At 44.8% G+C, this 12116-nt stretch overlaps 1 protein-coding gene and 1 pseudogene across 1 annotated transcript; both read right to left on the minus strand.

The window, feature by feature from the left end:
• Positions 1-3800: 3800 nt before the first annotated feature.
• LOC127328913 (zinc finger A20 and AN1 domain-containing stress-associated protein 10-like) lies at positions 3801-4392 on the minus strand (annotated as a pseudogene).
• A 4887-nt stretch (positions 4393-9279) lies between these two features.
• On the minus strand, positions 9280-9639 carry LOC127328912 (zinc finger A20 and AN1 domain-containing stress-associated protein 10-like). The gene has a single exon (XM_051355473.1). It carries the CDS (start codon positions 9637-9639, stop codon positions 9280-9282), a length of 360 nt encoding a protein of 119 aa, XP_051211433.1.
• Between the last annotated feature and the right edge of the window lie 2477 nt (positions 9640-12116).

Genomic DNA, 12116 nt, shown 5'->3' on the forward strand with positions numbered 1-12116 from the left:
ACTATTTACGTGAACTTCGTAGGCAAGCACTCGCGTTCAAGAACAGGAAAGAGTTGGCGGAGAAGAAAGCCGTGAAGGACGAGGCCGAGTCAAAATTAGAAAGGGGGAAAGAAGTTGCCCAGCTCGGGGAACAAAGTAAACAATCGATCGCCCCGCTCATAGTGCAAGCCGCCGATCCGGATGCCCCCGATATCATAGCAGCTGCGGCAAAGACATGGATTGACCGTAACGAGTGCCGTAGAACAAGCGGCCGAGTTAGGTATCACTCTTCGTGCACTGCTAGGCCTTGATGAGGCGCCAATGAAGGACGTAGTATTTACATATGTGAAGAATGGCCCTCTCGTCGAGCCTGCGCAGAAGGGGATCTACCTCGACAAATGCTAGGTCTGCTAAATTGGTACAAGGGTTACATAAAACATAAAAACGCCAAAGACTATATCTATGCGGAAGTTAGATATGAGCATCACTTCAAACATTACCGGGTACAAATTCCTCTGAGTGAATTGTTCCAGCTGTTCAATCTGCGCGACCTCGACAAATCTATCATCGGTTGCTACGTTCGTAAGTGATTTATTAATTTCTACCCCATCTCGTTCATTGCCTCGTGACCGTCCTAACTATCTTGTTGTGTACGCTATTATGCGAGAATGAAGAAGCGGGAAATGCGAATAAGGAACATCCATGATGTTGGGTTCATTGACCCACACATCGTTAATTCACATGTGTTAGAACACCACCCCGCCGACGTGGAGGATGACTCGTGGCGGTTTATTAGAAAACAGCAACAGAAAAGTGATATTCTATTTCCTTACCATTTTGGGTGAGTGTTTCTGTCTTGAGCACATTCTCTTTTGTTTACTCCATGCATGGTATGTGGCTAATCGATGAGTTATGCATGATCGTGCATGTATCGTGTCCGCAGGTTCCACCGGATTCTTATGGTAATTAAAGTTCAGACCTCCTCGGTTCTCGTCCACGACTCTCTGAATATGGATCCGGCGCTTTGGGGCGACATGAGAAAAATGTTGCAAAAGTAATTATTTTCATTCATTTGCGCTCTATATCGATCGGCCTATTTCGTTCATCATTTCCTAATATCAAGTAACTAATTAATAACTCTCTTGTTTATTTAATTTTCTTTGCCTCGTAGGGTTTGGAGACGGTTCGTAGATACCAAGGTCGGTGAATTCAAAAAAGAGCTATCTTTTAAAATGGCAGTGCGGACGACTGGGGATACTCAGCCACCGGGGACCAATCTATGTGGATACTATGTTTGTGAGAGGATCCGGAGATACTGCAATGAGCGGGACCAGACGTGTGAGAACAACATCCTGAGGAATAACCTCCGGAAGACGCTTAGTCCAGAAGCTCGCTTCCGACCACTTCAAGAGGAACTAGCTGGATGGTTGGCGAGGGAAGTCATCGATCCTAAAGGAGAACACTATTACGATGACGTAGAACTTTATATGCACCAGAATTTGTAACTAACTTGTTCAAAATTGTATATGGTCATCCGATATTGAATATATATTGTATATGGTCATCCGATATTGAATATATATTGTATATTCCTCTTGAATTCTTTTTGGTTCTAATTTCAAATTTGTTTGAAATTGTACATTCATATGCATGTATGTATACAGTACCGTAGAATATGTGAAACTCCTTCAAAATTAAAACCCAAAAGAAATAAAATAATACAAATTAAAAAGAAACCAGATTTAGGGGGAGGGGGGCTAAAACCCTAAACCCTGCGGAGGCCTTTAGTCGCGGCTGGCCAGAAGAACCGCGACTAAAGGTCCTCCGCCCTGGCGCTCGCCTGCGGCCCACGTGGACGGGCCTTTAGTCGCGGTTCGTAAGGAACCGCGACTAAAGGGGGGGGCCTTTAGTCGCGCAGCTTTGGTCGCGGTTGCGCCACCGCGACTAATGGCAGTTGCCAACCGCGACCAAAGCCCTTTTTTCCACCAGTGAACGATGAAATTCGTAGGCGTGCAGGTCGCGCGAGGCCAGGCTACCGATCGATTCACTGCAACGACGCGCTAAAACGGCGGCTGGAGGCAGCTAGCAGGTGCGCCTGGGTCTGCGCATGGACGAGCTAGCACATGCGCGTGCCTGTGCGCGTGTACGAGCTGCTTATTAGCAGATGTTTATGTGATTTGCTGATTGCGCGTGGGCACGGGCCAGCTGCTTGTGCTTTGCCGCTTATGCCTGTACTAGCTGTTGATGCTTTGCTACTTCGGCGCCGGCCGCGCGGTAGATCTAGGCAGTGGGGCAGATAGTTCTTGTGAAGAAGATAACTACTTGTCGAATATTTCGTTTTTTAGTTTTAATTTACAGGGTCTAATCTGCGTCAACCGTTTTGTAATCCGTAAACACGTTTTCGGAAAACTGAACTTACGTTCTTCGGTTTACACTTTTACGGACTATGTTAGAGATGCTCTAAAGAGGGGAACCAGGCCGAGGCAGTTGCGCTTCAGAGAGGAGCTCAAGGCAGTCAGCAAGCTCACCGTCGCCGTGGCCGTGTGTGTCTAGCCGGCAAAATATCTTCAGGCATTTCACGAATCATAGATCTTTCGCTACCCATATTTCTACCCGATTTTACGTTACGAGTTGTATTTTTCTCAAGAAATGTACGACTCTAAGAGGTTTTTATATGAGTTGCACTTTTCTCAACAAATGTGTAACTATATCTAGTTTTTATATAAATTGCACTTTTTTCCAAGAAATGTGCAACTCTGTCGGATTTATGTTATTAGTTGCATTTTTTTAAGAAATATGCAACTATAACAAGTTTTCAATACAAGTTGCATTTTTTCTAAAGAAATGTTCGACTCTAAGCAGTTTTTATATGAGTTGCACTTTTCTCAAGAAATGTGTAATATCTAGTCTTTTATATAAGTTCCAATTTTTCCAAGAAATGTGTAACTATGTTAGATTTTTATTAGTTATATTTTCTCAAGAAATGTGCAACTATAACCGTTTTTTCATACGAGTTGCATTTTTCTCAAAAATGTTTGACTCTAAGCAGTTTTTATATGAGTTGCACTTTTCTCAAAAAATGTGCAACTCCATCCCACTTTTTTTATACGAGTTGCAATTCTAACCAGTTTTTGATACGAGTTGCACTTTTTTCAAGAAATGTGTAACTCTATCTAGTTTTCAATATGAGTTGCACCTTTCTCAAGAAATGTGTAACTCTAACCGTTTTTTCACACAAGTTGCAATTTTCTAATGAAATATTCAACTATAAACGTTTTTATATGAGTTGGACTTTTCTCAAGAAATGTGCAACTCTATCCGGATTTTTTAGACGAGTTTCAACTATAAGTAGTTTTTTATACGAGTTACACTTTTCTTGAGAAAATGTGTAACTCTATCGTGTTTTGAGTTGCACTGTGCAGTTTTCCAACGATTATGAACTACCATTTTTTCCATTTTTATTGTGCAACTATAATGATTTTTGTAAGGCAAGGGTGTTAATACAGATGCTAAGTTAGTTAAGCTAGTAGCGACCAGCACACTTGCGCGAACAAAAAAAGAAGTGTTTACATGCATACACAGGTGTCTCCGGTGTGTTTACCATAGGCATGAAGGATAAAGTATCTAGTGGGCCTTTAGAAACTAGAGGCTGTTATTTTCTACCCAGGCCGAAGGAAACACAAATACGAGGACACAATCGTCAAATACGAGCTAGCTATACCATCGATCGACTGAGACTTTAGTTATTCTCAGTCGACTGCTTCCTAGGCAGACCCTTAATAAAATGGCTAAAGTAAGCTACTATCTCCACTCATTGAACTTTATCGAAAATCTCCGCTCGTTGAAACGATCTCGAAGTCAAATCCTGTCGAGCTTGGATGGTGCAACAAGGGGTTCTGCCGCGCGATCTGCTCGCGGCCGGCCGCCTTGTAGTCGAACCCGCAGTCGTGCGCGCCGGCAACCCGAGCAGCCCCACCTTCTTCCGGCACGCCTCGCACCGGCTCTTCGTAGCGGTCGCCGGCACCACCTCCTTCTCGCACCCGACTCCGGCGGCGGCAGCAGCAGCAGCACATCGTCCACCTGTCTCTTTGATGCGCAGGGACGCGAAGCCGGACACGACGCTGTCCACCGAGGGCGCGCCAGCAACGGCAGCGACGCCGATGATCTGCTGCTGCTCCTTGTAGCACTTGGAGCAAAGGTTGCCGGTCGCCGCGCTACCGAAGAAGCCGCAGTCGTTGGCGCACAGGACCGTCGCGTGGCCGTCCGAAGCCGGAGCACCGCCCGCCTGCTGCATCTCCGCCATTGCTCGCTCGCTCGAGGTGGAAGAGATCTCGATGCACGAGCGTTCTCTCCTTACGTGCTAGGGTTCTCGTCGTCGTTCGCGCTAGCGCAACTTGATCTCTCTTTGGCTGCTCTGTTGCTTGGCAGATGCTCGGCCTTTTGAAGGCTCTGCGTTCTTTCCGATATTCGTTCGCAGTCGGTGGAGTGATCCGTGTCCCACCGGCCCGCAAGATGCAGCGTCAGGATCATATACGGAGACGGAGTACGTACACACCGTTCGTGAAGTCAGAGACCACACGTCCTTGGGTACCTATTTGGATTCAAATCGATACCTGTTTGGATTCAAAGTACTACTCCGTAGAAGTATTCTAGAAGTCGCTGCTAAACCACATACTGCAACTTGTAGGGCCTAAAGAACCACTGTTTTTTTGTTTTGTTTACCGACTATGTAGTTGCTGCGAGTAAAAGCCAAAAATCTGGTCGCCGATCACCATGACTCTTTTTCGCAAGAACTTAGCTAAAACCGTGGCCATAATTCTCTCTTTTGATGAAGTAATTTCGAGATATATGGTTCATATGTCAAAGAAACATTACATAATTCCCACAAAGAAAGAAATATTACGCATAAGTGCATCTCTAGCGGATCCCGCTTATCCGTGAAATCCTCAAAATAACCGGTTATTTGTGGTTTTGGTCAGAAAAAAAAGGCTAGACCAGACTCCATAAATCCGCGAAAACTGTAAATTTTTATGCGGACATCGGGATACGCGGCCTGGCAACATGGATAAGAGAGGATCTCAGGCCAAACCAAACGCGGTACCCATCATGTGAGAGGCGATGGCGCCAAGGACATTTCAGCTCCCTTCGTTCCCGCATCACGTGCATCTCGTCGGCCCTTCCCACTCAGGCCTCGCCGCGCCTTCCTAGTGCCGCCATGGCCGCTCCCAACCCGCCGGTGGCAGCTCACCAGGCCATGGCACAACAATCGACCCCGCCCGCAGCTCCCGCATCTCGATCTGCTACCGTCATCGCCCAGCCCAACTCATGATCGTCCCCATGCCGCCTCCGGGAGCGGGGATGTCAAACACAAGCGGCAGGACACCCACGTCATTCCCGTCGGCAATGTCGCTCCCGCTGCATCTCCCGCTGCCACGGTGACCCAGATGGGAGGTGTGTCCAAGGCGAGGCCAAAGCTGGGCGCGGAGGTGTCGGTGAAGAAGGCGCCCATGAAGGACCAACCGAAGAAGGCATCCTTGGCGCCACTAACTGCGTCTGCGGTGGGTGCTCCGGCCTCCGACGGCACCTTCGCCCACCATGCATTCGTCCGCGATCCCACAGGGTATGAATTTTCCATTTTCTTGTTTAAATTGCGGTAATGTTGAGGGGGATTGTGAAATTAATTATCTGCACCGTAGGGCAAACAAGAGAGATGAGCTGGTCTATTTTGTGAGCATGCTCAATGACACATCTGAACTTGACAACACGCTACTCTGAGAAGACTATGAGGATGGCGACAACGACATTGACGACGGGCCATGGAAGACTACGAGAATGGCGACAACGACATGGGCTATGGCACCAACGACGAGTTGCAGGAGATAAAGGAGGAGGTGATTGATGGGGTGGTGCCACCAAAGGGGAAGTCGGTGAGGAGTGCAACTACACCGACATCAAAGACATTGTGTTGATCAATTCGTGGGAGATCGTGTCGCTTGATGCCGTGATGCACCGATCAAACCGTGAAGCTATATTGGCAAAAAATCGAGGAAAATCTCTTCCACTTCATGACATGTTTAATTTCCACGCCGACACGCACGTACCGATTAATCCAAGGTCGTTGGGAGGTCATAAAAATGCATGTAGCCAATGGATCGGTTGCGTGGAGCAAGTGAGGAATGCCCCTCTGAGTGGCACCAACATTGATGATTGGGTGAGTTCCATTTTATGCATTGTTATTTCCTTCACATTCTAGTGTGCCATGCTTGTTGAATCTTCATATGCTTTTGCATTGTTTTCAACATGTAGGAAAGAATTGTAATTGAAAGGTACAAGCAAGTTCCGGCTTCAAAAGGCAGGCTATTCTAGGAGAAGATGAGAGAGGAGAAGCCGCAAAAGCAAGCAAAGTGGGAACTACTCCGAGAAGATGAGAAGCATAAGGCCGCAACGGAGGAGAGGAGAACAAGTGCCAACAAGAAGTGTGCCATGGAGGAGCTCGTTGCGGAGGAAAACAAGACCATGATGATGTATCCATCAACCATGGATGCTTACATAAGAGAATGGTGGGAGCTGGCGAGGATGGAGATCTTGGAAATAAGAAAGGAATCGGCTATGGCTCATGTAGCGGCAAGTGCCGGCGGCGGTGGTGATGCTTCGGCGAGTGGTGACAGTGGTGGTGTTGACGAGCCGACAAGTGTTCATCAATCCGCATCGTGACTCCTTTGTTTTGTTTGCCGAATACTAATGCGGCATGTTTAGTGGCTGATTGTGTAGATTAGTGATCAGTTTGGATGTTTAAACTATTGCATATTGTCGCATATTGTCGGATGTTACCGAAACTTACCAAATTCATGTGTTGCGGTTTACTTTACAGGTTAGGGGGGCGTTGCGGCAGACCAGAGCCCACAAAAGGAGATGACATAACAGCATGCGCGAGACATTTTTGGCCGGCAAAACACGTTTCCCGTGCCCTGCATCCGCGACTATGCGGGCTGCGGAATGTGGGGTCCGCTAGAGATGCTCTAACACATGTGCCAAGAGTACAAAGTAAATTGCAATTTAGGAAACATACAAGATCTTAGTGGCACGCTTAGGAAAACTAATAAAAGTGTGTGGACAGGGATCACAACTCAAACACGTACTACTGAATGAATACAATTATGGATATTATTTCGTCCTTTATGTCAAAACTAGGAAGTTTGCGGCGCGGCGCACGCCGCGCCCGTGTTGCCTACGTTGCGGCATTCTTTTAAAAAACAGCATTTTTTCATGTTTAAGAGTGCGGGATTCCTTTTCAAAAACAGTTGAAGAAACATCTAACACTTGACCGCGCTCTTGGTATCAAGATCGTTGGTTATAATTTTGTAGAAGTAATACAATATTTGAGTTGTTGAAGTACTGCGAAAGTGTCAGTGAAATAGGTGGCGGATGGTGGAGTGCTTTTGTTTCTAGATCGCTGGTTAAAATATTGTAGAAACAAAACAATATCTGGGTTGCTGAGTACCGCAGAAGTGCCGGTAAAATAGGTGGTGGATGGTGGAATGCTTTTGTTTTCGGTGTTGTTACAAAAGGAAATGTTGGTATTTTTTCGGCGGGAAGAGGCAACGGGTGATAAAGTAAATATATCTTTCTAAAGTTACCGTAAAAGAAGGTCATCCCAGGTGAAATGCGGCTGATAGTGGTGTAAGTATACTTGTTCGATGTTACTGAAGAAAAACACAACATTATTTTCCCCACATAAAAGAGGGGGCGGATGTTGTTTTTTTTTCTGAATCACCGTTGAAGAATTATGCACTACTAAAGAAATATTGGCCGATAATTATTATCCAAAACCACGGTTAAGGTTGAAGGTTCGTGTAAAAATTACTACCCTTGTGCGTCGTTGCAAATGACCGGCGGAGAAATACGCGGCCTTAAATAATTAATAGTAGGTAGTTAATCTCGTGTTTCATAGTTGACATCAAAAACACAAAAAGAACGTAGCAAAAGCCGACATAGTAGTCGTTGATTGGAAGCAAATAATGTCTATGCTATGCCACATGTTGAGCGCTGAGGGGGCTCCATTCTCGTTGTCACTAGCACGCCGAATAATATACAAATAGAAAACCGGAAAATGAAGACACTGTAGATGGCACTTTAGATATGCAACAATCTTAAAATTTTGTAACAAAGATTTACGGTCAAAATATTACAGCGAAAAAATCACTGTTAGAAAATTACTGCTGAAAAAAATATAATGGACCGCTGCCAAAAAAATTGTGGATTAATGCACCGCAAAAAAACTGTCGAAAAATTATGCAAAACATCAAATAATTACAATGCAGTAATTAGAATTAGCCATAGTGACATGGTGTTACCATTCACGATTAGAGCCTATTACAGCATATCGGTAATATCCATCAGCAGAATTTACTGTATCGCATATACTGTTCGTCGTGCATTGTAGCATGCCGGTACTGTTCATTGTGTTTACTGTTCATGCGCCAAACGAACAGTGTGTTGGAGGCCTGAGAGATCAGCAAACCAGGTTAGCTTTTATATATAGTATAATATCTAAAGTTTTTAGGACGATGCATAACTCAATCATCCCCTCACCAACTCAAACTACAATATCTCTTTTGTAGCTCAGATCATATCAAGGTGCTAGCAACTGTCACTAGTCAACTATATTACCTAGAACATGCCAAAATGTGGGGTTAGTTGTTATTGGATTATTCATCTAAAGAGAGAGACAAATTAGATGACATACTTCTCGAAAATACCAAAGGAACCTGGGTACGCGCGCATCCATTTATGAGAAATTCAAAAAATGCTATTTAAAAGTTTCAAAAAAATGTGAAGTAAAATTTTGCATGTACATATTATGTTGATACTTACTCGTGTGCATTTTCACGAAAAAATATCATTGTATGTGGCCTACACAAAAATGAAAACCCAGGAATTAAGCTAATTCCCTGTACCGGGAATTAACCGCGTCCATGGAAAAAAGGGTGCAACTTTAGTACAACATTGTTTTCGTAACTAGCTAGCTTAGGCCATACCACATAATTCCATCGGGGAGATCAACTCTGATTTTAGGCTAATAGCACCTTTAGGAAGTATGGGACACACAACGTTTGGTTGATGAATAAAGTACACACGGTCTCTCAAAAAAGTCAAGTATGTACATAGATGATTCTCAACTCATCTAACAAGTTTGTAACCTAAATCTACTCTGTAGTACTCGACGTATGTCGCCGCGGTTTAGTTCTTGAAGAAGATTTCGGCCGGTCGTTGCATGTATGATGTACTACGCTTTTTCGCTCATCCGGAGAAGATACTCGTTGATTCCAGCCTCCTCCAGGACGGCCGCCTCGCAGCCAAGCACGCTCTCATGGGCGCCGGCGTGGTGGCGCCCGGCGCGGTAATGCAGTATGCGCCGCCGCAGGGACACCTGAAACCTTGCAGCCCCGCCTTCTTCCGGCTCGCCTCGCATAACTCTTTCGTCGGGTTGATGGTGAGCGACGGGAGGCTGGACTTGATGGCTTCGTCGAAGGCCACCAAATCGAGCTGCTGCCGCTCCACGTAGCACTTGGAGCAGAGGCTGCGGGTCGCCGGGTTGCCGAAGAAGCCACAGCCGCTAGCGCACGGGGCCGCGCCGCCGGTCAGCTGCCTCGCCGCCATCCTTGCTCGTCGCGCGGTCGGCAGTCGCGCTCGGCAGGATGATCTAGGGTGGTGGGTGGTTTGCTACGTCCGTGAACCAAGCTGCTGGATTTCGCCCAGGATTGGTGGCCTTTTAACCTGGGAACCGAACCTGGTTGTCTCCTAGCAAGAATCGGACTCAGTGATCCGACTCCGGATCAAACTAGAGGCAAGTTCGTTCTATCAAGTCAAACGCTGTCGTCAAGGATCAAATGGGCGGCCTGTCAGGTGGGTCCACTTACAGCATACCAAGTGTTTTTTTTTTTGCACAAGGGAAGGGCCTAGAAGGGCCCAGAGATCCATTCATTCCAAACGTGGCAGGTAAATATTACAAAGAGGACATTTTAAATCTCTCGTCCTGAGAAACCAAATATTTGAAGAAAGGCTCTCACTGGTAGAAAAAGGAGCTTTAGCCCTGGGTGGTAACGGGGTTTAGTCTCGGTTGCGCAATCGGGACTAATTATACGAGACTAAAGGATCCAATTTAGTCGCGATAGCTTACGAACAGCAACTAAAGGTCCATCCACGTGGGCGGCAGGCGCTCGTCGGGGCGGAGGACCTTTACTCGCGGTTGGCCAGACCAATCGGGACTAAAGGTCTCCGCATGTTTAGGGTTTTTACCCCCTAAATCTGGTTTCTTTTTGTTGTGTTTCATTTCTTTTATATTTTATTTTGTGTTTTATTTTAATTTCAAAAAGTTTCAGTACACATATTCTACGCTACTATATACACGTTACACGTTACAAATAAGTTTGAAATTTCAAACAAGAATAATTCAAGAGGAATACATAATATTCAGTCTCGGGTGACCATATACAAGAACAACTTCAAACAAGTTTCCATATACAATTTATCAAATTAGAAGTTCTTCGTCCTCGTAATAGTGTTCTCCTTTAGGATAGAGGACTTCCCTCGTAAAAAATCCAGCCAATTTCTCTTGAATTGATCGGAAGCGAGCTTCTGGATTAAGATTCTTCCGCAAGTCATTCCTCCACAAGTTGATATCCTCAGCCCTCCTCTCAGAGGTGTATCGCCAGATGAACTCACACACATAGTATCCACATAGATTTGTCCCCGGTGGTTGAATATCCACATTAGATATCCTTGAAAATGTTAGCTCATCTTTGAATTCACCGGTTATGTTATCTTTGAACCGTTTCCAAACCCTACAGGGCAAAGAAATTAGATGAACAAGGGAGTTATTAGTTACTTGATATCAGAAAATGAACGAAAGAGGCCGATATAGTGCGCAAATGATTGAAAATAATTACTTTTGCAGCATTAATATTATGTATCCAATGCTTTGCTTCCATATTCAGAGAGTCTATGACGAGAACTCTGGAGTTGTCAAATTCAATTATTAGCAGAATCCAGTGGAACCTGCGGACACGTTACATGCACAATCATGCATAACTCATCGATTAGACATAACATGCATGGAGTAAACAAAAGAGAATGTGCACAAGACAGAAACGCTCACCCAAAATGGTAAGGAAATACTCCCTCCGTTCCTTTCTATAGTGCCTATAGATATTTGGCACGGAAATTAGCGCAAGCGTATTTTTTACACAAGACCCCCTGGCTGAACGATTTGAGACCAGACTAAAATTAGGAAAATCAATAACTTCTAACTTACCATAACAAATCCCACAAATCTATCCGGTTGACTCTCCATATATGTGCAGCCAGGTTTAGTTAAGGAAAGAAAAATATTGCTTCCTAAATCTAAGCAATCCTTGGGGCCATGCATTAGGAATCTCAATTAATAGTTTCCTTTTTTGTATGGATTTTTTTCATGCGTGTCGTGTGGGAGTTGACGGGTGGAGGGTGTAACTGAAAAAAGCCAAGTTATAGCCTTATATTGTGAAACAAATGCCAAAAATCCATAGGCACTATAGAAAGGAATGGAGGGAGTAGAATTTAACTTTTGAGTTCCTGCTTTGTAAGAAACTGATACAAGTCTTTCGCCACGTCTTGGGTATCTTTCTAACACATGTCCATTAATGATATGTGGGTCAATGAATCCAACATCAAGGATGTTCTTTCTTTTGCACTCCCCAAGCTTTCATTCTGCATAATAGCGTACACAAGAATATAGTTAGGACAATATAGTGCAGGCAATGAACAAGATGAGGTGAAGATTTAATTATAGAATTAAGAAATCACTTACAGAACGTAGCAACTCAGGATAGATTTGCTGAGCTCGCGCAGATTAAACAACTGAACAATTCACTCGTATGAACTTGTACATGGTATTGTTTGAAGTGATGCTCATCTCTAACTTCCGCATAAATATATTCTTTGCCGGCCTTATTTTTTATGAAATCCTTGTACCAGCGTAGCAGATTTTGCATATGTGTTGGTAGACTCGCTTCCTGCGCAGGCTCGACGAGAGGCCCATTCCGCACATATGTAAATGATACCTCACTTATTGGCGCATCCTCGAGGCCTAACAATGC

The sequence above is a fragment of the Lolium perenne genome, chromosome 2 (genome assembly GCF_019359855.2).
Source record: "Lolium perenne isolate Kyuss_39 chromosome 2, Kyuss_2.0, whole genome shotgun sequence".
NCBI classification, from domain to species: domain Eukaryota; kingdom Viridiplantae; phylum Streptophyta; class Magnoliopsida; order Poales; family Poaceae; genus Lolium; species Lolium perenne.